Here is a 26266-nt window from a genome sequence, read left to right as displayed (position 1 = left end):
AATATGCAAATCTTTTCTGATTAGGAATTCTTGAATCACCTGTTTCCTTTTTATATCTTGGCAGATGGGTGGACCTTGGAATTGCAGATATCTGTATGTATGTATATGTAGGAAAAGCTGTTTATGTATCCAAATGGCAATCTAAATTTAAACATTAATTGGACAGGTTTTCATTGGAAAGGGAACCTTTATTCTCATCTTACCTGGTCTTTCAAAAGGGTACCTTAGGTTACCTTAAAATATAAAAAAGTTAGAACTGGTATAGATGCACTCTGGTCAGCTCACCCCAGCCATGTATTTTTCTACAAAGCAATCAAATGTAAAAGGGGATGGTGACCGTAACCTATTTATTTTAACAAAACAGTATAAAGTTCTTTATAATAAAAACTACAACATTATTTTAACTTTAGTTTTGAATTTATTCTTATTTTCTTAAAGGCACTGAAAGTACAGAATGTTTGTGAGAAATGAATATATAAAAACTGAAAATAAATAGTTTATACAAACTTAGCTATTTTGTAATATAAAGCTTTAGTGCATTTCTCGACAATTCTCTTGTTTTGTGACATCTTAACAGTAGCAGTGAATCTCAAAGCAAAACTTGTTTTTATATGAAAACATCATACATATTCCAAGAACTGAATAACTATGTACAGATTTTGCAATGCAAAAACAAAGTTCCTTTCATGTATTTTGATTTAAACTATTTACAAACTGAAAATTGCTTTGGATATGTCAAATTATAGGGGACAAAAAATGTATTATATAAAACTTGGAAATAAGAACATCTATAGTTACCACACTGTTTTAATGCTTTTTTTATACAATGACCAGTTAAACAATAAGTAAGTATTACCCCATACAGCCCTTATCAAGTTATATAATATAACATTAATAGTTTTTAATAAGAAGCAACTTTTCATACCGATAGCTTGTTTAGGCCGTTTTTAAAAAGTGTAGTGATGACTAATTAGCAGTGAATAATAAGTGGTAAATCTTGCATATAATCATTGAAAAAAAATCTGCTCCCCATACATTCACTACTCTGAAAAGTCTGAACAAAGTCAACAGAACACAGCAAAATGCCAACATTTGCTGGCCCCGGGTGGGCTACTGGGAAATTGAAATTGAGGTATTTTTCATTTGGAAAACTGATGAGGAAGTTGAGATCAGGCTTGTAAATGCAGTATATACAAATACCTGTGTTTATTTTTTTAATGGATCATGAAAGGGCGTGGAGATTTTTGGTCATGTACAATGCTAAAAACAATATAAAATACTGTGAAAAACATAAAGTGATATAAACACACTACAATAATTACCTACCAAAAAATAGTTCAATTGACAGCTTTGAGAGAATATGCTTTTTAGTGTCAGATAACATATGTAATGTCACATCAGCCTTTAAAAAATGCTATAGTTAACAAACAGCTATTAATTTAATCTCTGAATGGTGAATATTAATAGGTGTACTCTATGCTCAAACTTTACAATTATTTACATAAATACAAAATACATAGACACAAACACATGTGTATTTTAAATATATATGCAGATATGTACAAAACACAGTATATGCATAAGAAACTTGTTTCCCTACATACACTTGCTACTACTTATACAAGAGGTTTTGAAAACACAAGCATGCCACATTTCAATATTGATGTTATAGCAACACTTGTAATATTGGCAGACATTGTACCTTCCCTGGTTACATTGGCAGTAGCTGATACTAGTATTTGAATGAGTTTTATTGATAAAATCAATATTCAGAGGGATTTATGATTTATTTTACAAATATAAATAACGTGGTAAGCAATTCATAATTATTTACAGCTTTATAATAACATCCAATATTCATCCTAAACACAAACACATCTCCAGATATCTACATATCCCTGAGCTTCCAAATAATTTTATGAGTGTGTTTTTTTTGTAATTAAGACAATTCACTAAGGCACTTCATATTACCATAGCTGAATTCCAATTGAAGTGTCCTGCATGTCTAACTATGGGCTGAAGTTCATGTTTGCTGCTCTAAAACTTCCAGGTAATCAGGTTCTGCATGAAGATTAGCTTTGAGTTCAAAATATTCATTTTTGGTTTGCTCAACCAAAACCTTCCTTGGTCTGGTATACATAAGTGTCTCCATCAGTTTTACTTCCTCACGTGTCCTTGGATAATGCACTTCAATATCTGGTTGCAAATGCACCATGCTTTTTCTTAAATACTCAGCAATCCCAAGTTGTTGGATTTCTCTTTCCTTTTCAATTAGGTTCCTATAAAGGTAACTTGCATCTTGGAAGGATAAAAATTCTGCTGTTGGATCACTGGCTCTTAGTTTTATATTTGCATCACCGTGCTGTGAATTATTTTCTTTTTCCAACAGCCCCCTGCAAATTCTTTTTGGATCATTAAGCTCTATATCTTCTGTTTTTTCTAAATGTTTGGGAGTGAATGGAGGAGTTTGATATACCTGAACCATAGGATTTGCCATTCGTTGTTCGGAAATAATCGATGCTGGTCTTTCTGTTGTGTGGTGAGTTGTTTTATGGCCATACATACTATACTGAATGTGAACAGGGCTGGATTCTCTTATTTGCCCATTTTCCTGTTTCTTTTTATAACGTCGTCTTCTATGCAAAACAAGAACGATTATTCCAGCAGAGCAAAGTACAGCTGTTATTAAAAGAATTAGAAGACCAAGGATTAAAACAGAAAGGGGTATATAATCAGACAGTGATTTTAAAATATTATCAACTTGATTTGCAGCAGTGATAGGTGGAGTAAGAATGTTGAAACTTTGAGTAGGGGAAACTGGATTATTTATTAATTCAGGGCACAAATCTGCCTTTTCAAGAGATTTCAGTTCAATTTTTGCCAGCTCTCTGGGGGAATGGCATACGACCTCACTGACAACAAGTGTTTTATGGTTTTGGATCCAATTTTTTAATCCAAGTAAACTGCATGTGCAATCCCATGGATTATCTTGAATTTCAATTTGCATCAGCAAGCTCAGATCATCCAAAACTTTACTCACTGGAATGGTAACAAACTGGTTAGATTTCAGATTGAGCTTTGTTAACGGGACCCCGGAAAATACATTTTCTGGTAATGTTTTTAAAAAATTGTTATTCAGGTAGAGGGCCTTCAAATTTGGCATTACAGAAAATGTTCCAGGTATAATTTCCTTAATAGCATTGTATTCCAAATATAAGTACTCAATTGTCATCAGACCCATAAATATCTCTGGGTTTAAGCTTCTCAGATGATTTCCATTCAAGTACAACTTCTGTAATTTAGTTAGCTTCTGAAAAGACAGTTCTTCAATATTTTCAATTTGATTGTTGCCTAAATGAAGCATTTCCAATGTTTCACATTCACCAAAATCATTTTTATAGATTCTGTGAATAATATTTCCAGCCAAAATAAGTTTTCTTGGATTTACAGGAGGTGGTTTGAGGTCAGACATGCTTTCAATATTCTGTTCTTGACAATTAATCAAAATGCCAGAGAAACCAGTGCTGGAACAATGGCATGGAATAGGGCAGGTAATTCCAGGCGATACAGTTGAAGCCTTTGGGAATACAGAGGTCTCTCTAGTTGGAATCTTTGGAAGCAGAGTTAACTTTGTTGGTATCCGACCATCAATAATAGAGGATGTACCTAATAGTGATAATGGTACTGAGGGTTCCTCAAGATCACTACTAGGTGTTGTAATACAGAACATCTCTTTTTTTAATTTTCGCAGAATAGCACCTTTCAGGTCTGGAGGATTATAACAAATGACATCGCCTATTGATAACTGCTGAGGCATATTTTCCAGCCAGATTTTTAGCTGTAACAATTCACAGTTACAATTCCAATTATTGTCCTCCAACTGAAGTTCTGATATTCTTCCAATGTGCTCTAACAATCCAACATAAGGAAGAGTTTGTAATTGATTTCCTCTTAAGTCCAAATGCGTCAAAGGTACAAAGCGAAAAATGTTTGCTGGTAAAAAGCTAATGGCATTATCATTTAGGATTAGAACTTTCAGTCTATTTAGCTTGCTGAATGTATTCGCTTCAATGGTGGTAATAAAGTTATTGTCTGCTTGGAGAAATTCCAGATTTTCAAGTCCAAGAAAAGTATTTTCTTTGAGTGTCTCCAGTGAGTTTTGATTAATATGAAGTTTCTTTAGCATGCGTAGATCATTAAATGCTCCCGGTTCAATTTCCAGAATGTTATTAAATCCAAGGTGTAACGAAATTAAATTGCTGAAACCCAAAAAATCATTTGCATGTAATTTATATAAATCATTTTTTAACAGGTTAAGCTCTAAATGTTGTGACTGGGGTACTTTGATTTCTGACAATTGTGTGATGCCTTTGTCTTCACAATTCACAAATAAGGAACCATCTCTTTCATCACACAAGCATAAATCTTCACATGATCCGGTCACAATAGAATCAGATGTAGTAGATGTTGCTGAAGTGATCACAAGTAAACCAACCAGGACTGTTAAGATCATGGTGTCCAATATTATTTGCCCTAAAAAAGAAAAAAAAAAGCTTATTAGAAAGAAATAAAAAAACAACTATATAAGAAAAATGGAAAGAATACCTACAAATGGCAACTTAAAAAACCGCAGTAGAGAACTAAATTTAAAATACACATACTAAAAATGTAAACTATTAAATATCATCAAGGTTTATTTCATTTATTAAAGATGTTTAAGATGTTCACTCATCAAAATAAATTACCACTCTGCAATGGAAAATTCACATAGTAAATGTGGTGCAAATTAACTTTGCTTCAGTAAATCAACCCCATTAAATTTAATATTATAAAGTTTTTCAGAAATCCATATACTTTGATAAAGTATACATAGATAATAAATGGCTTATTACAACACTTATTTGTTAACTTTGACATTTTGAATTAATGATAACAACTTGAAATCATCTCAATAACCAACAATGGATTTCATTAATACCTATCCATCAAATTCACCTTAGCAGTCATTGCAGGCTTTGAGAGCCAAGTTTATAAAGTGTTAAACTGAAGCCATAGCTGGGCAAAGTAAACATTGGGATCATTAATAAAGCAATTTGGACTAAAACATTTTATCTGTCAATTTAGTTAGCTTTTTTTTTGGACAAGCTAAAAATGAGGGGTTTACTTGGGTTATGGATTTTCTATGAACGCCACATGATATTATGGGGACATTCTAAATAATTGGGAATGGATGTTTTGTTGATGCACATTTTTTAAGCACTGTGTAACCAGTATGTGTATCTGACAAGCCTTTTTTAATGGATTTTGATTGTTGGGTGGTCCTGAACTATGCACCTTTGGCTTTGAACCTGAAGAGGAATACTTTTCCCAAAGGAAATCTGTGGTCTTCCAATTGTAAAGAGATAAACACATTTCTGTTAACTTCTCTTCACTTTACTCCCTATTCAGCCGTTTGGAACAAGGTAGTTAGCCAGTAATGATGATGGAAAATGCTACCCCTCAGTCATTAGCCCTGCGTACTCCTTAACTGGAGTGACTGGAGGTAACTGGATATGACTTTCTCTGTTTTCTGTAGATCTCACTGTTCCAATATGTAGCACCAGTGCAGGTGAGTGCAGAGCTCACCTCAGCTACTCTCACCAGCACATTTAACAGAACATTGAGTCCACAACAAAGATGTTATCCCAAAAATAACTGTAATGCTCCCAACATACTCCCATGTACTGTTACACTCAGTTCATTTTGTATCTTCCTGTAGATAATTAGAGAGTGTGGGAGAAAAGTAATGTGAAGTGCTTCTAGGATGATGCAGAGCCTGTTGCTTTGCTTCACATTATTAACGGCCATTTGTTGATTAAAAAGTAATTCTCGATAGTACTAATTCTTAATCTGAACTTGGCTACTGCCACGCACAGATAAATTAGATGTTAGTCAGGGTCTACTATTTACTAAAGTATCAGGTAGGGAGTGATATTGGAAGTGACTGGAACAGATTTAGTAGTGACAGCTTTATGACAAGATCACCAAAAGATCACCAAAATACTTTATTTCCTCTGAAAAGTTTTCAACTTCTACACGCATTTATACATTTTAAGATGAGATTGTTTTATACTAACAGATATATATATATATATATATATATATATATTATATATATATATATATATATATATATATTTTTTTTTTTTTTTTTAAGTATTTTCTTAGGAATAATGTTCATTGCAAAATACCAGTGCAAGGTAAAGAAGATCTTGCAGACAATATCTGTTGGTGGTGCTTAATTATGAGTTGGAAAAATTTATATTTAAACCAACAGGGATTTTTTTTCTTTTTGTTTTATTTTTTTTGGATCAAGCCATAATAATCGGATAGACTGTATGGATTTTGTTTTGCAATCCATTGGGGTGATTTCCCTATTACTTTGGATTCTGTAGGCACAATGGGAGGTGAAAATGTATGTTCCCTTTACCCCTGTACGGGTCACAATTTGTTTTCTTTTACTTTTTTTCTACAGTGAGGGAAAGAAGTATTTGATCCCCTGCTGATTTTGTACGTTTGCCCTCTGACAAACAAATGACCAGTTCATATTTGTAATGGTAGGTTTTTTGTAGGTGTCAGAGGCAGAATAACAATTTAGGAACATCACCAACATTTTTGGTATGGTTTGGCTAAGGAAGTCTTTGAAAAAGATGTCCACACAGTAATAGAAAACAAGGCAAACATTTGTGCAAGAAGTTACCATGATGATAAGCATAAGTAAGGGCAGGTTCAGACCCACAGTGGGACCAAACATTCCCTTATGGCTCCTGGCAGCTGGCACCTTACAAATCCATAGGCTCCCCTCAACACAATGTTTGTTCTCAAAATGTGAAACTCCAATATTTCCCCTTTCATTCTCCAAGTGTAATGCATTTAATATGCATTAAAAGTGCCCTGAATTTATTCCGTTGCCATTTTTTGGAACCACAGGAAACCATTAATGAAAGCAGCAAGTCTTCCCTGGAAATGTACTATACTGCTACACAATTACATATTATATTCTTTCTAAAACTATACATATGGCTAACTATCATGTGACATCTAAACCAGATGAGATCAGACACATTTCAGTGCAGTCTATCTAATGCCCTCACACTGTTTCTAAGGTTTTAACTGAAATGCTCTCATGTAGAGGTGACAGTGAAAGAGAACAGAATTTATCATTAAAATACTCTTCTGTAAGACACACATAGGGTGCAATGGCTTTATCAGTTCTCGTTAAAGCTAACCTTTATTGTCAGGAAAAACTAAAATACATCAAATACTATGTTATCAACGTAAATTAAGTGTTTGATCATTCCTAGCCTGCAATGAACAATACTTTTCATTACAAAGATTACAAAGGATGTATAATCTCTTGCTCTATTGCTAAAGATGGTATGAATTTTAACCATTAGTCACACAAAAAACTAAGAGCTTTAAAAAGAGCAGAAAAATCCCTTTCATTAGAAATAGGCACACCAGCTTATGATAAGATAACTTTCACATATTTAACTTTGTTTTTAAGAGGTTTAACTGCAAATGTCATAACTATCTAATTTTGGACCTCAGTTAATATACAACACTCAATGTAGGAGTCTAACTAAACCTTGATGACAATCAGATTATAAACAAATGTCATAGCTACACATAAGGGAAGGCAGACTTGGTTGTATTTCAAATGCAGTTTTGCTTTGATGAATAATAAAACAAATACCTTTAATTTCCAAGGTAAATAAAGCTTTGTTAAAGCTACAGTCCTCTCTCTAAGTTGAAATCATACATAGGAAATAATACTAAGGGCCATTTCAGACCTGTGGTTGACTGCAGCATTCTGCCGAATGTTCCACCGCAGTCCCACCGCTTCCATTCAACTAATTTTGTGCATTCATTTGCACACAGTTGTGGCTATGGTGGATTGTGGCACGGTTCTAGAGGGTGACAAGTCCCTTTTGGCCATGCATTTGTGTTACCTCCACTGGAGGTAAAACTGCACCGAAGCCACAAATGCCCTTCATAGACACATAGCAACAGTTTGATGTATGCCTGGTAGTGTCTAACTATGCAGTTTTCTGATACAAGTAAGACTAAGAGTGCTCCAACCATTTCCTTTGTCTAGTAAGGAAGAATTTGCACCCCGGGCTGTTCAGTTTACATACTGGATAAAATATAAGAAAGACTGGGGTAGCGATAGAAATAGATGAGGCTTATCAATATGTTCAAGGCAATTCAGTTAATAAAGATTACATCTTAGAATTTTTTTTTTATTAATTTAGAATTTTTTCTTTATTACTGCTATCCACTGTTGTCTGGCTTCTGTCCTGTTTTACATGTGTATCCAAGCTTTACTGATAATTTTCAGCAACAAGCAGAACATTAACAAGGATATAAAACACTAGATTGACCACTGATTATGAAGCTTTGAAACAAAAAAATGGAAACAAAAACTCACAGTTCTGTGATAATATCATAGATGTCTTATGTAGTGTATTAAACAAGTACTAGGGCCAAGAAAGCATACAAATTCTAGGCGTCCAGTGTTAATTTTAGGCATTGAGGTATATTCTATGCAACTGCCATATGTTTCATACTGTAACAAGTTTCTCCCTTTTCAATTGTTAGGGGGATTGTGTTCACTTCGTATTACAAATGACCCAGTTACTATGAATGGAGAGGCATCACTGACATTTACCCTTACTATAGTAATTACTGGTTGTAAAAATTAAAGTACACCTGTCATGAAAGGAGTATGGGAGTTGTCATTTCATGCCTCCTTCTGTTGCTTTGTAGTACCTGGCCTCGATACATTTAAATTACTGGCCTGGGGCAAGCATGGTGAAAGGGAGTGTCTGAAAAGTGTTGAAAGTCCTTATCTTTGTTGGAAGTTAGTGAAGCAGAAAGAATTAAAGCCAGCACAAATGCATCAGCATAACAACCAGGAACCAATGTTCGCAAATGGAGAAGTTAGCACTGGTAGCTTGTATAATTTTCCTATGACGGGTATATTTTTTTAGCAAACATATCTCAATTGTTGAAAGCTCCATTCAATAATGTGCCTGAAAACATTCTGAAAACAATATGTATTGTACATGTTGTAGATATCAATGATTTGTAACACTTCAACTGATATGTGTGAGGTGCAGCCCCCCTCATGCAACAGAAGTGAGATCGGTTGTAGCGCAATATATAAAGAATTAAGGGGGCACACCATAAGCTTTGCTTTATTTTGCTTTGTATTTGGTCATGATTGCTGTTTACTATTTTTTAGACATTTAATTTTTATTTTAATGCATTTGCACTAAATGCTAAAGTAATAAATAGTTTTTTTTTCCCCCAACTACCTTTAAAAAAAAAAAAAGATTATGCCTCCGTCCTTCTGTTCTTACCACTGTAGAGGTAAAGACTGAATGGGCTGCTCCATCTGCACATATTGGGCATATGCACATATTGCACAGTGGGGGCTTTTTGCCATTGCAATTACAGCAGGATATGTCACTCAATCTTGCACCTGCACATTGTGAGATCAGGTGACATAAGCAAAAGAAGGAAGAAGATGGCAGCGCCCAGTGCGAACAAAGGTGGAATCCAGTGGTGAGGGCCGAGGTGCAGAAAAATAAGTATTCAAATAAGTTTTTTTAATGAAAGTTCCATTTTAAAGCATGTATTTACATTTGAATTAAATTATCCAAATCAGCTTTGACAAATTTTATCCTTTCCTTCTGTGAAACTACAAGTCCCAGCGTGCAATGCCACCAGACCCTTATATTCTATTTACATGCAACACACAAAAATGTAACATTCTGCAGCTAACCAGTGCTTGGACTGTTTTTGTGCTGCATTAGTTTTTTTTTCTCCTTTTTTTCCCCTGGTAATTCTTCAAAAAATAAAATTCCTCTCCTTTTATTTCTTCACTATAACTTCACTCATCCACTGTATCTACATAGGGAGTCATGGTTGTCACTTCACATATGTCTGCCACTGTTCATCTTCATTACAGGAAGGATAATTGTATTGGTAGTTTTTTTACAATTTAGATAACATTATTAAGTTTCCAAACTCAGATGAAATGGTATTGGGAATGAGCAGAGCTGAAAAAAATAAATATTACTCTATTACTTAGCTATTAAAGAACAGCCAGTGAGGCTGTCATACAAGCATTCACTTTACAGTGAATATGGACTACACAAAGATTTATTTAGGTTCTCCTAGGCTGGAGAAGATATACTCTCACAAGTGAAGCTGGGTGATCCAGGGTGAAACCTGGAATGGTTTTCATAACAGTAATTTGCCATTTGTTAGCAAATGTTTTCAATCCTGGACCAGATCCATTCCAGGTTTCTGGATCATCCAGACTGATTGACTGAGCTACAGTAGGAGATTTCGATCTCACCAAACCAACTACAGCAAGGATGCTAGGAACAAATCTAGATATGATGCTAACAAGGTCATGGTCCAGGGCGTAATGGCCTCTAAGGGTGGCATTTGTCCTGCTCTGCTACTCTGTAACTGCATGTACTGTACTTGTACCTGATAAACTGATCATCGCTGATGCACCAAACTGTCCTCCTCTCTTGCAGATCAGTGCCTGGAACTGGCAGTTTTATTCCAGACTGGTCCACCAAAGAAAGTCTCCTCTCTTTGACTGGGCTACAATGAAATGCCCTCTCAGGCAAACCACCTTCTTCTATTTACATTGGTAAAAATTAGCTACAGTGCAGAAAAAAATTTAAACTGCAGGTCTGAAAGAAAATGGCCTCTGATATCTGCAAGGCTGTACGGGATTATGTCGGTGCCGGTGTCCGAGGATAGTAGCAGCTAACAGAAGAGGCTGTGGGGACTGGTCACACAGAGCAGCAGACTATGGGGAGCAAGGAATAGGGAAAGTTAAGTGCTTTTTACTTTAACCCTAGACTTTATTGGCAGGGGAGGGGGCAGCACAAGGTAGCTGGCCTAAAGGAGAAAGTTTACGTTGGGCCATGGTGACAATGAAAAACTACATGGAGTTATAGGGGCAAGCCCTGGCTGTTGATTATTCCTTAACAGTGCAGGAGTTGTAGATTAATAAACTGCTAGGACTTCTTGCCTGCAAATGGAAACAACAAAAAAAGCCAATTCTCATATATTTTTCTTACGAAAGAAAGATATCTACTAATCAGAAAATATTACAAATCAAACTAATGTAGTTCATTTTCCAATTTTCCAGTTCTTTTCTTTGTATTCATTATAATTGGTTAATGGGTTGTTTATTCACCCCTCTCCAGTTATATTATCTGCTCTTGTTGCCAATTAATGTGCTCATATACTCAAGTGCTCCAAAACATAAAAATAGATTTCGAAACAATTTTAGGGGACAGTGTTCACCTTAATGGAAAAAGTTTGTTTGTGGCTAACAGTTCTTTTCACAGCATATATGGTAGTATTTGCAACCTTCTAGACAATTTGGGGCATTTTATTAAAATTAACAAGTTTTGGCATCTGGAATGAAACCTTTTCCAATTCCATAGATTATTTCAAGCACTGTAAGGTGTGCAACAATTTGCTATTTTTTGCCTCACATGAGGACAGTTTCTTTTCACTTCCTTCTTTAACATTCTATTCAAACTGACCTTATGCACTACACCAAAGCATGAAAAATATGACCTAATGAAATATGTAGGATCACTGCTCTGATCACTAGTTATTTCAGATCAAAAAGTTATTTTTTATTTGTCCTAATAAACAGTTATTATTTGAACTTCCTGTTTTTTAGCTAACAATGAGCAATGGGAGATGTAAAGCCATAGCCAATAATGGATATATCTTTCAAATCAGCAAGCTGTTATAAGAATTGAATGCTGGCACTCATACCTATGTGTTTGCAATTCAAAGAGTTCTTCCACCTTGACCTGCCAGAACATGACAGTCTTTGTTCTTTTTATGTATGCTTACATTCTTCTTGCATTTTGTGTCGTGAGTGCAGTGTATGAAGGTTATGGTGTGATGAACAAAAGAAAAGCCTTTAGTCATTTTCTTTTGAACAGGTGTTTCATAGCGCCCAAAGTGTCATTACAAACCTACACTGTGAATAAGCAAAGTGCAAAGTCAATGTAATTAAGAAAAATATTTGCTTCTAACGTAGGATTAGTTTAAAATGTTCCCTGAGGTTTATCAGATTACATAATGGTTTACTCTATTTACCTGCAGCAAAAGGTAAATGTCAGAATCAAGAATTTAGTGTACATTCTGCACAACACAGTACACTATGGCCTTCTATCATACGCATACTGCTAAAATATTTTTTTTACATTTGCAAAAACAAAGCTTGGAAATGTAATGGTGTTTTTTTTCTCATACATTTTTTGTATATTGTGTTACCCTTTTTTCTAAAATGAACCCACATTTTGTATTCTTGCACACTGACTATTAGAAGATATATTATGAAAACACTATTATGAAGATTACCAATGAAAATGTTTTACATTTAAATGTGGATTGAAGCATTTTTTTATCCAGTAGTCCAATAAATGATATGAAGATAAAAACTGAATGCCAAACTAGGGGGCATTTATAAATGTAGTTGTGCAAATGGTGCACCATGCAAACATGGGCAAATTATTTGCAGTTTCTGTTCTTTAACAGCTGAATTTTGCCCCAACAATTTCTATTTTGTGACCAGTCCCAAAAGGTTTGCCTGTTTTTACACATTTATTACACATTTTTGCATGGTTGTTTTATGAACTAGACTGCCACAAAATTAACACAGTGATCTATTGAATATTTATGTATATTTTTATTTAGCATTTAAAGATTGTTACACAAAGATATAAAACAAAAAAGAACAACAAGTACAACCAAACAAACCATATTGTGCAGCATTGGGAAGGGGGGGGGGGGGGGGTCTAATAGCTTACAGTAGTATTAACAATACAAAATTTGTAATACAACATTTAGTGCCATGGCTGGAGACATCAATTACATACATATAACAATCCAAAAGGTTACTAGGAATCCATATATATTTGAGATTCCATAATATTTGAGATTCCGGGGATGCAATATTGTAAATTCCACAACCCATTCAAACATAGTGGGGATTTCTAAAGAGCCCCAATGTCTGGCAATTATTCTATGACCTGCCACAAAAACATGACGCAGGAGGCCCCGTTTAATAGTTTTATTGGAGCCAGGAAAAATGGCTAATAAGGTTTTGGGATCAGGACATAAATTTGTGTCCACAAGTCTATTGTACAACGCAAAGATTTTTTTACATAATTTCCCAATAAGAGGACAAGAGCTCCAGATATGCAACATGGAACCACAGATATGACCACATCTCCTGCAATTAGGTGCCATACCACCTGCTAAAAATCTTGTAACAGCGTTTTAGGTCTCTGGCGAATCTGGGTTGTTTATGTACATACTTAAAGGACTTTTCAATTTCCTTAGGTTCTAATGTACAATCCAATTCTCTTTCCCAATACCTAATAAAGAGCAGAATATAAGGATGGAGTTTGTGCCGTAGTATATTATAAGTAGAAGCGACCCCATGTACCACCGTGTCAGTTTGGAGAATCAATCTTTCAAATTCAGTGGGTGATCTAGTTAAGCGATTCAGAGGTTTTAAAGTGTGAGTAAAATCTCTTAGTTGAAAGTATGCCAACCACCTGGATCCCTGGAACTCCCGTAATCTGTATTTCGGTCAAGGAGGGTATATCTCTCTGCAAAAGGATTTGAGTAAGTCTAGGGTGTTCCTCTCTATTCCATATCAAAAAGAGGTTGCATCTAAGGCCAGAAGAAATTCTAGGTTTTGAAATCAAGGTGTTATTGGGCCAGGTCTAGAAAAGAGCAGTCCCTTTGCTATCATGTCATCCCATAGGTAAAGAGTTTGGAACACAGTGGGAAGGGTATGAGGCAGATGGATTCCAGAATGTGTTTTTGTCCATGGAGCTAAATGTAGAGAGCATGAGGACATATTCTTATCCATATTGATCCATGCCTTATGCGGTTTGTTATGGTTCCAGTCCGCAAGCCTGTGGAGTACTGCTGCTTGATAGTAGAGCCTAAAGTCAGGGACAGCTAATCCGCCCATATTTTTTTCCTAGTAACAATTAGCGAGCTTTCCAATTCCTCCGTATAAAAGAATAAATTAAGAGCTCCAATTTAGGAAAGAAATAGCCAGGAGCTGGGACTGGGATGGTAAAAAATAAATAGAGGGCCTTTGGTAGGATAACTATTTTGACTACATTCACTCTACCTAGCCATGACAATTATAAATGATTATAGGATTGAAGGGTGGATTCAATACCTTGTAATAGTGGTTCATAGTTAAGGTCTGCTAGGTCATTTAAGTTAGAGGTTATATTAATTCCTAAGTATTTAATGGATGTAGGTTGCCACCGAAACGAGAAATTACTTTTCAATATATTTAGTTGGGTATCTGGCATAGAAATGTGTGGAGCTTCCGTCTTGTCATAATTGACTTTAAAATTGCTTAGGGCGCCAAATTGTTCAAATTCATGCATTATTATGGGGATTGATAGATGGGGTGAAGACACATATAGAAGGAGATCAACAGCAAAAATTGACAGCTTGTAATTATCCTTTACAACTGATACACCTCGAATATTTTTCCCTATAAGCTATAGGTTTTCCCTATAGCTATGGCCAAATGTTCCATGACTAGAATGTAAAGAAGGGGGGACAATGGACAGCCCTGTCGGGTGCCATTAATAATTTGGAAAGAGTCAGATAAGATACCATTGCTTCTAACTCAAGCACTGAGACCGGTATATAAGGCTTGAATTCGTTCCAATATGACTGAGCCTAACCTGACTTCCTGTAAGAACACCAATCCACATGACTGAACGCCTTTTTCGTCTTCAACCGATGGGAGACATGCTGAAATAGATGACTTCTGGACCTAATTATTAAAAGAAACCGCTTTCAAAGTGTTATCTCACGTTTCTCTTCCAATGGTAAAAACGGCTTGATACAGATGAATAATATGGGGAAGGACAGGTTTCAATCTATTTGCAAGTAATTTCGAATATTTTCTAATATCTAAATTAGTAAGCGATATAGGATGGTAATTACTGCATGCCGTGGGGTCCTGACCTGGCTTGGGTAGTATCGTGATGTGGGCCTCAAGTGATTGACTAGGAAAAGCAGAGGTAGAGGAGATATCATTAAATACTGATAGCATAAACGGGGCTAGGACCTCTTGAAATGTTTGATAAAATCTTTTGTGAAAAACAATATTTTCATTAAAAACAATGCACCGCTCTTAGACCTAAAAATCCATACAGAAATGAACCGCTCAGGGGGCTAATAAATCAGGCCCAATGAGAGAAGCCAACAGATTGTAGCAAAATCAGAGTACACAATACCATTGTAAGACAGACATCAAGACTAAAATTAAGAAAAGATTTTATTAATAAAAGGGTTTCTGACCACTAGGTTTTAGGCAAAGTGGGCAAATCACCAAAGCCAAGGCAAAGCTGACACCCTTTCACATAATGTGACAATACAACAAAAAAGTACACATTTATTATACACAAAAAGTATAATATATCTGGTTTTTTTTACAGCAAATTGGCAAACTGCAGCACATTGAAGCGCCATGGCTGCAACTTTATTGATAAATTCTCTCTGTGTGTTGTAGTATGCAGTATTGCTATGTTCAGAGATTTGTTTACAGCCAATTTAAATATATGTGAATTTCTATTGATATCATTCACCTGTGATCCAATCCAACAGTCCAGTAATGGAAGAGCCAGAACTAGAAACCACATAGGCTGTGCTGCAATAACTATGCACTGATAATAAACACAATTAAAACGTATTAGCTTGCTGCTGTTCCTTTTTGGTAAATCAACAGGCTGAAGTTGTTTTTAACAGCCTGCTTGGCTACTGTAGTATTGACTGAGGACACGTAATAGTCTGCCCAGATGCTGGATCACCTTTGGTAGGCAAGACATGCAATACATGCATTTCAACTCTGTATTTAACCATAGTGCTTACTCTTGACCCCAATCAATCTCTATGGGGCTGCCACAGGAATAAGCTACCCCAACCTCATTGACAGTCTGAACATAGTCTTAATCTCATTAAATATTACATTTTTGTTTCAATCTGCAGGCTTTGTAGTTTTCTAAAAACTGACTATGAACTGGATACTGGAACTAGAAGACCTGGAGGTTTGTGTTTATGGAAAGCCCCCATTATGTAATTTTCTGTTTGTATGTTTGGCTTATTGATTTTGTTAAAAGTAAGCAACAAGAAATAAAAAAAAAATTTTAGGCATCCCCTCCAACAGGAATTTCAGTTCTGGTGAGGTACTACCTAAGGATTAACTGTTTTTAAAAACTTAGAACAGAAAAAATAGGAATCTGCAGTGTACTTTGTTAAAGTCTTTGAAAAGTAAAAATATTACCCAGTGGGAATTATTTCTTTCTCAACAAAAATGGTGATATATTCCAAGGAAGGCCAAGGGTTACATGTTCATTTGGGTCATAAAATTTAAACATTTGGGTTTGGGCTTATTACAAAATCATCCTTAATCTAATATACAAGGCATGGTTCTAATAAAAAAGGTGTCAAACACAAGGCTCGCGGGCCAAATCTGTTTTATGTGGCCTGCAGTGACTGCCGCATCCAAGCTCCTGACATTTGCAGGCAGGAGGACCCATTCCCATAAAGTTATTTAAAAGCAGGGTGATCCTCACAAGTGCTTGACCACCCTTCAAGTAGAAGGACCCAAGTTGCTTCTTCACACTCCTGCTGAGACCCAGGACTAAGCACGACATGTCCTGATCCTGCTGTTAGATCCTGCTGCTCCAGGTATGGAATCTTAGTTGGATGCTACATTAGCAATGTCTCTGAGTTTGGAGACTTAAATTTTGAAAAGGGTCACATGATGGTACATACTAGGACACAACTGACACTGTCTACAACAGAGAAAAAAGCAAGGGGGGGTCTCTAGCACCATTAGTATCATTGGTTTAGGAGGGTCCTTTGACCTCCTACAATGTTATGGAGAAGATAGGATGATGTGTTTTGTAGTCCTGTCTTCATGTGACAACACTGCATCTACATATACAGGGTGACTATCAAAAATCCGGCGAACTCGGGACCTGAGGTGCGCCGAATTTTCGAAAATCACGTTTTTTTTTTTTTTTTTTAATACTTACCTCCAACACAGAGCAGCCTTCCTCTCGCAGCACCTTGGACATCTGGTACAGTTCCAGGGAGCAGGCAGCAGGGACGTCTCAGTGTGTATTTAGTTTAGCAAGCAAGTGTTTCTGCAGAACAGCCCCAAAACATTAGTTGCCAAACAGTGTACTGCAGTCCCTGTATTGAATATGCAATCTCAAACTGAAGTAAACGGACTATCGATGGCCGGATTTTCGATTGTCAACCTGTATACAGTATGATGACCTTGTCACCCTAGGATAGGAAGTGTTTACTGTTAGGGTCAGCAGGTGATAGTGGAAGACAAAACTGCAGGCACTACATATGGTATGGTACATATGGGCTGGTAAACTGAAAAATACTATATAGTTGTTCAGGCTTGACTTAAATATGCTGTAAGTTTCTTAAAATGAGTATCATGTCACGTGTTTGATTAATTATGGCATAACAATTAATGTAGTCTTGAATGCATTTGGTTGGTTTGTTAAAAGTCTGACCAGAATAATTCCAATGAATCCTATTTGTGTATTCTTCATGCCTCTGAACTATTCTGACAGTCTGCATTTCCCCTGTTTTTTCTTATACCCATTAAATTGTATAAAACTTTAAACTCTTTGCACACTAGTTCACACTGTTATTGTCAGTATGTACATAATTTGACTGTACTATGCTAATTTACACTACTACACCTCTGTCTGTTTTTGCATTGAGGTTTCAATTTTCTAATCTGTGTGAATGCTAAGCCATTTGTATTGTCCTTTGGCTTCTAGTTAATGCCAGCATGGAAATCTTGAGTGTAGCTCTTCAGCCAAACACTACCAGAAAGCACTCTCTGATCTCTGAGACAGTCTTTGTGATGCTTATTTGTACTATCAACTATTCTCTTTTCATCACATTACTTTAGCACTCCTTGTAACCTCAAATGTGGCTTGAGGTCAGTTGTTGCATAGGTCAGTATGCACCAACCATAAAGAAACAGATCATAAATGAAAAGTGAATGTTAGAAGTACAGTATTCCTGTATCTAATACCTGGACAGGCACATTCCAGTACTTATATACTTGCTCATATTTTAACAAATTCCAAAAAATTCGGTTGTCATCAGGGATAAAATTCAGCCATATTTTGTTCTGAACGTGTTAAAATTGATCCAAGAGTAATCTATTTCAAGCACAGCTGTTTCAACTAGATGTAGGCAGATTGTTTTATTCTTGTTTAAATTAGAATTGTTTAGCTGAGCTAATGATTTGTTGCACTGCAATGCCTGTCTTTACAATGACCTTTTGGAGTGTATACAATTTGTGCAGTCCAGTTGGCTTCAAATTTAAATTCCATCCAGTATATTTTCAGGACTGTTTGATTTTATTGCTAATTTATAGCCTGATGCTAGACCTGCAGATCACGATTCAGGAATTGTTTCTGTTAGTGTCTTTGAAAAGATGTCTGGATTTATAAAATATTTCTCAACTACATTTGGCTGTAGAACACTGCACCTAAACATAATTTAGGTAGGTATGCATTGTTTGTACCCGCAAGGTATGGCTTAGAATAATGTGTGACTTGTCTCCCTTCAGCCATAAAACTGTATTACAAAAACATTCATTCATATTTCAAACCTCCTTTTCAATCTGTACAATTGGACCCCAACAATCTGTTCATCCTCATTACACTCCTGTCACCAGGTTCCTCAGTAGCAGGAGCTTTAATAACCCCCAAAATTGCCAGTGGTCCTGACAACCACTTTATATAATTGATTTTCTTTACAGTATAACTGTATCCTATATATCTGAATAAGCATGCCAAATTCTATTTTTAGCCAACACTTATCAACAATTTTTGTTCCTCTTATTACCTGAGTTTCATTTACATCTTCCACTTCTAAATATTTGCAATAGATTTTATCCCAACTATAAGCATATGAAAAGCAGTTCAAATGTAGCCGCTGGTTTATTACATACTCTTTACTCATTCACTACTTCCGAGTCTACACCTACCTAAATAAAATGGACAACATTGTCAATTGTGGTTTATCCAACCTATAAATAGGTCAGTAATATATTCTATTTGCATATGCCACAGCACAGACTATCAATCATTTTATTCAGATAAAAATATAAGCATAAGAGGCATACAAAATTTGGTAGGGCAAGAAATTCTACATTTTCATTTGTTAAAAACCAATGGTAGCAGTACATTTGGATGCAATGGGCCTAATTTGTTATTTTTTTGGACTATAAGACTGGAGAAAACAGACGAATCATATGATCCAGCAAACCTGGAATGGATCTGGTCCAGGATTAAAAACAGTTTCCAACTAATGAAATTTTTTTTAAGAAATCCAATTCAGGTTTGCTAGACCACCCAAGTTTTTCCATGAGAGTCTATCGTCTCCAGTCTTGGACAGCTTTATTAAATCAGGCTCAATAATGAAGGTGTCATATCTACCAGGCTGCCAGCACCACACATGGTTTTTAGAATTCCCTGCACCTCCACAGCTGCTCATCAATGCACTACAGCATTATGGGATGGCCCACTCTTTAAACCAATCTTTAGGGCCAGATATCACTATTCTCCTGGTATAATCATACCAAACCGAATACATTTGAGTGTCATAGTAATTAATAAAATGTGATTTTAGCATCTGATAAAGACTGGAGTTAAACCACATATTTTTAATTGTATCACAGTGACAAGATTTCAGAGTCTCTAGGTTTGCACTCTTATTGTGCCATTTGGGAGGTCTGGCCAGACAAAAATCCAAAGGTTATACCTAAGCTTATTTCTGGCAAGTGCATGTCATTTTTTTATGGTCCACGATGCTTGGCTACAACTGAGGAACAGAGGAAGTCTGAGTGATAAAAAGTACTGGTTTAGGTTTGTGAAATAACTCAGCAAAACAGAAGTCAACAAGGAGATATGCCCTCAAATAAACGGGAAGCTAGTGAGTCCTAATTGTGGCTTATCAGTCCTGGCTTAGCATCCGGACAGGCGAAACTGTTTTATCTTACTTCAAAAATGAAATTAAGTGTTTTTGGCAATGTTAGATATGTTTGTCTCTTCAACAAAGCTTTGGTGATAATAAGAGAAATATTAAAGTTTGTGACTCCTGATTTAGATGAGAGGATCGCATTACACGAACATTCTGGGATGTTTAAGCGCAAAAGTCCAACCATCTGGTGAATGTGTGTGGACTTGTAAAACTCAACAGAGATTACAGCAAAGAAAGTTTCTTTTCAGTCACCTAAGTGGGGATATTTAACTAAAGAACTGCTTCTGAAACTAATAGTATACTAATGGAAGTGATGGATTTAGATTCAAAGAGTGGACAACATACTGTGATACACAGGGTGTGTGTGTAATCATAAATTAATATTTAGTGTTTTTTTCATACAATTTATATATGTGATTTTAGACATACAAGGTCTATTTATAATGCAGTGAAACATTCCTTGGTAGAGAATCAGTTGTGCTATTGAGACACAGGTACCTGGATGATTCTCCATTATATTTATATTTTGTATGAACATATAAATTACTGGATAGTCTTTAGCTATTCCCGTGTGACCTGTGTAGCCTGACAATGCTTTTGCTTACTTATCGGTGGCATGACTTTCCTTTGGGACTGCTTCTGCTCTGTCTACCTCTTGCTGACTTATGGACTTTCTCCTGCTCAGCCTTGGGGCAACACGTTGCTGACTATGGCTTACCACTGTTGATTCAATAGTGGTTGACTTAGCCTGTTTACCTGTGCACTGCCTAACTCTATGGTTGCCAGCTTCAGTTTTATCTTTACTATGTCACCAGTTGATGCTTCTTTCTGCACTTTGTCACCCACACTGTCTACTTTTGCCCCCCACCCCTCCATAAGATATCACTAATTGCTTCAGAGACCACCAGGCTAGGACCTTTTACAGATGTGTGCGTGAGAGTAGAGGTCTTCTTTTCAGCCAGGTAAGGATAAACCACCTGTGAGGCACAGCAATCTTTCCTTAAACTTTCAGGAGTTTGTTAGCCTGTATGTACTTGTGAACAATGTGTTTAATGAATTGAGATAGGAAGAACCTGTCTTGGTACAGAAGGAAAAAGATAAAGGAATTTCTTATACTGCACCTACAACCACATGAATAGGCCCATGTTTCATTTTTGGGAGTTTTAGGGATAGTTTTCAACTGCATAAACATAAGTAGAACATCTACTGTCTGTTTGGGGTGGTGTACTTTCTGACCCTGGACTGAACAAATGAGTTGTATGTAAGAGAAGCCTTTTTGCTCTTTAAGTACTCTGGCCAACAGGCAGCCATATTTATGGTCATGTTTAAAGAACATTATGCTTTCATAGGTGATGTTCACTTAGGCTTTTTTTTAGTTCACTGAGGTTATCTGGTTTCTTACTGAAGCTAAGTTGGTTTTCATAAGTGGGTCTGAATTCAAAACCGTTAATATGGCTGCTTTTTCATTTTGGTGCTGTTTCATTAGGATCCCTCACATAGGCCCTGATTTATAAAAGCTCTCCAAGGCTGGAGTGTATACACTTTCATCAGTGAAGATGGGTGAACCAGGAAACCTGGAATGGATCTGGTCCAGAATTGAAAACATTTGCTAACAAATAGCTAATGACTTTTAGGAAATCCAATCCAGGTTTGCTGGATCTTCTCCAGCCTTGGAGAGCTTTATTAAATCAGGGCCATAGAGTTTATGGTCTTCCTATACTAACATGTGATTGCTGCCTTGAGTATTGTTTGTGGATAAAAATGGGCTGCACACACAAGGTGTCTGATAGTATTTAGGGAGCTCGTTGTAAGTTTTTTTTAGAGGTGACTTTGCCACGTCTGTTTTATTAACATTTCTTTATCACCAGACTGATCTATTTCAGGCCATAATCTGAAAAGAACTTATATGTTGTTCCTTGTTACAATTGGGTCCTGCTGGTGTTTTATATTCTAATTTGTGAACATAATAAACATTCGCTCAGAAAATATGTTAAACATTTTCAAGTTCTAGCATTGTCAGATGCTTGTGCCTCCACTGCATGCTGGTTATTTGCCACTGCCCAATTCTGCTGAATGCCAAAAAGGCTTTTTAATGCTGCAGCTCCGGAACATAGTAAAGGTAAAATACCGAGTGCTGCCTTCTTACAACAGGTGATTCTGTCAATAAATCGTGATGTAATTTATTATGGGACCTAGTGTTTTGTAAAGAAGTAAAATGTATTCATCAGCTCTAACTCATTCCTCTGGTGAAATCTGGTATTACAGCTTTTCCAGTTAGATGATTAGACATTCCTATCAAAAACCTTGCTGCACCTTACAATCATAAGAACGCAATAGATTTTGTTTAGGATAGGATTCATAACCGTAACATTTCAATTATTTCCATTTTCCTCCATTCTTTTCCAGTCTTAAAGCTACACCAACAAAAAGTAGGAAAGATCATGTGACCACCATAACGAAAGAAAAAGAAAAAGACAGGCATTTACTATATTGTTTTGGTGCAATTTATGCACCATTATTTTATTGAATATAGTGTTTGCAAAAATTGATTCTAATGGGTTTACATGAAGTTCAAGAAAGCTTAAAATAAAAGTAATAATGGCCAATTTTCATTTGAATTTTGTTTTCAGCAAGCAAGACTTTTCATATCATTGTTTGATTATTTTAGTGTACAAATACATATATTAAACAGAATGCTTGCATAATTCCATACCTGCACAGCATTGTGGGCTTTTCAGTAAGAGAGTATAGCCCCAACTGCTTATATCTAATTGAAAATACATATGTCTCTATGAGAGACGGGATAGTAATGTAGGGAAGGGGATTGTTTTTTCCCTCTGACCAGTTGAACTGTGTAAGTGGGAATATCAGTAGGTTGGGGAAACCCAATACATTTTATGTAATTTTTTTTATTTAGTCTTGAATGAAAAAAATATATTGAAAATGTGCACAAACAATTCTATAAGTTTTTAAATAGCAATATCTCTGGTTATCTCACATTGGCATTTAGTTGTATAATCTTAGGAAACCACTGGAAAAGTTCATGTTTATAATTAATAGAGGTATTAATAAACTATTGTCTGAGATACCTTTACCCTGTTATATCACGGTCACTAGCAACCATTAGCCAAGAGCTGAGTAAAGCTCACCCAAGCATGACATTTTATTAAAAGGCAGACAGCCAAGAATCTAAATATAGCATCTAATGCAAAATACAGTTATCTTACAAACACAAACTCATATAATAAAAGTCAAATGATAATCACCTTGCTGGGAAAATAACTATAAGGAATATTATATTAGTTTGAATATATTACTGCAGAAGATACATTTTCCATTGATCATAATACAGTCTATTACACACTGTTCATTTTGCATAGGAGATTTGACTCAAATATGAGATGTCCATGGTATATGATAATTATAATACATTTGTATGCAAATCAGTCAGTAGGGAGGTAGCTTTGGTCCAGCAGAACATAAACGATGGTGTTAGGTTCACCCTATAATATGGCTTTTATGGCATAGAAAACAAATAAAACTTGCCAGGGAGTTTATGTGGAAACTAATAATTTGCTGATTTTAAGGTTAATCATTTAAATTATGTAAATCTTTAAATATGAACGCTGTAAATATTCACTGGTTTCTTCCCATGTCAATGGACCTTTTGATTAAACTGTAGGTTGTTCTTACATCTACATTTATTCTAAAATCTATAGGTTTAGCTACAGTATGTTATCATACCAACTGTTTATTTTGTAAACCACCGCAAGGTCAAGTAACATATATTGTCATTATTAGTTGTTAGGTAGTGAAGATTGGTAATAGTAGATCCAATGTATTTTTACAGTGGTTTAATGTAATTTATTCTGTAATATATTGCAACATGGTATTTTTTAAATCAAGCTAAACCGAAAGAAAGTGCTACTGTTTAGATAGTAAGTATACCTTGGATAACATTTTATATATATATATATATATATATATATCAGGGATAAGTTGGAAGATACTTTGCAGCCATACTCTTAGGGGGAATTTTTATACAATTTTTAATTTCCTTCATTATATTTTGGCTAAGCTCTTCTCCATGTGTTGGATATTTAACACAGCTGTTTTCAATTAATGTCATAAATTAGCCTTGATGTAAAAATGTGAGCTCAGATATGATATTTATCTCATCAGAATAAAATACCCAGGTACTTTTTTCTATTATTCTATTTATGTCCAAGTGGAACATTTACATCCATGTAAGTGAGGTAAAACAAATAATAAAACATTTATGTATGTAATCCATAGCAGCTGCAAATGATTACAGTAACCTCTGCTGTAGGCTAATTAAAACAATACATAAAGAGAGCCTGGAACAAAATTCATCCTAAAAACATAAGTTGCTTATATTATATTTTTATTTGTAGCTGTATATAATTTTTTAATACAGAACTCTCATATATATATAAATATATGTATATATAGATATATATATATATATATATATATGAAAAAGTTCACCATTCATGTAATTGAAAATTGAAAAAGTAAACAGCAACCTCAGTAAGCGTAACAACAAACATTGTTTGCAGGATGTATATGCTATATATACTTCATGCATAAACAATGCCTAAATGTATGCTTTACTAGACATGTGCTAGAAAACTGGTAACCCTACAAGCTCTACTAAGTAATATGTAATAAACATCTTCTGGAACTATAATATTAACCCAAGTTGTTCCCAGCTGTGAAAGCTTCAATGACATCCTTGCAACTGTCTGTAATACTAAATCTCTTCACCTTATTTTCAAACCACCAACCCCCTTGACTTGAGGCAAGGGTTCCCATCTGTCAAAATATTACCAGTCTTTCTTTAGAAATGTGCATCTGTTATAAATGTGGAATGGATGTATATATACTTGTCAAAACATTCTTAATATATTTAGTGTTATGACTATTGTAAATGACCACTTGACATGACTTAGTTTGCATGTCTAATACTAAACCTCACTTTCTTCTTTCAAAGTTTCCATAAATTTCTGAGGACAGTTGGGTATGAAGCCATGACATAACCGCCCTTAGGCGCCACTCTCAGCTGGCGTGTGCATAAACATAAAGGCTGGGCTTGGCAGAGTGTTCATATTTATAGTTATGGACAGGAGAAAAGAAGGTAGATACTGCTTATTCTGCATAGGTGACTACCAAGAGGACCTGTTTGATTGTTTCTCCAAAATCAATCAGCTGATGGTTAACTACAAGACCCATATATACCTAGACTAGGCTGAAATCAGATCAGGCTACTGGTGATTCAAGTTTCCTGTAAATCTTAAATATTGACAGCTGGTTGTCAGTCATGTTTTTCTAAGATTGTGTAAAAAAAGGATAAAATAAAAATAAATGCAGAAACTTTTACAGGATTTTACAGCTACTCACCAACACTTTTGTATTGAGCTGGCAACCAGGTACATAGTAACATCAATAAGAAAAGTTCTGAAACTATATTGCAATCACTGTATTTCCCAATCACTTGAAATTGGGTTATATTGTATAAACAACCTATAATCAGAACAGCTCATCACATATTATCTATAAATCAAACAACCAAATAAATGCAATGCAGTACTCTAAGAAATGAGTCACTCTTATATAAAACCTTAGACAAATTTTCCAGTGTTACCAGGATCTTACCTGTGAAATGAGCTGAATCAAAAGTAAAGCAGGTTCCAACAATGTAAATGGTATTTATCTTCTTTTGCAGCAGAACCCTTTGCAGAGATATCCCTTGACATTTCAAACTGAACTTTCCTGCAAGCTCAAACACATCCAGAATGATGCATATTATCAGCAGGAAAATGAAATAGTTCACTGAAGATCCCAGTGCAGTTTGATCCTAGCATGCAGTAGCTGATCCAGTGACTTGCATCCTTTTCTTAGTTAAAATTCTGAGCAGATATCCCTGCTACCCTGAATTTACTTGATGAGTTTAACCCTATCCCAGCTGCACTGCAGAGAATAAATGATTTTGACAGGAACTTCCATTGAGCTGCAGACATAGCTACTGTCAGCCTCTCTGCTCTCATTCCTCTCTTTCTAGTCTTTCTTG

The 26266-nt window shown here is 35.5% G+C and overlaps 1 protein-coding gene across 1 annotated transcript; it reads right to left on the bottom strand.

Annotated features, from left to right (window-relative positions):
• Positions 1-395: 395 nt before the first annotated feature.
• Positions 396-26266, bottom strand: SLITRK6 (SLIT and NTRK like family member 6). The gene is made up of 2 exons (XM_072411017.1): positions 25852-26266; positions 396-4533 (listed from the first exon to the last, which is right to left on the bottom strand). Exon 2 carries the CDS (start codon positions 4511-4513, stop codon positions 2024-2026), a length of 2490 nt encoding a protein of 829 aa, XP_072267118.1. The 5' UTR covers positions 4514-4533; positions 25852-26266; the 3' UTR covers positions 396-2023.

This window comes from Pyxicephalus adspersus, chromosome 1 (assembly GCF_032062135.1).
Source record: "Pyxicephalus adspersus chromosome 1, UCB_Pads_2.0, whole genome shotgun sequence".
Taxonomy (NCBI): domain Eukaryota; kingdom Metazoa; phylum Chordata; class Amphibia; order Anura; family Pyxicephalidae; genus Pyxicephalus; species Pyxicephalus adspersus.
Note: the sequence above shows the minus strand (reverse complement) of the source record. Positions and strands in the feature narration are given on the sequence as shown.

Bases quoted from the DNA above. Each gene is read 5' to 3' on its own strand.
- SLITRK6 (XM_072411017.1), bottom strand. From the start codon at position 4,513: ATGATCTTAACAGTCCTGGTTGGTTTACTTGTGATCACTTCAGCAACA.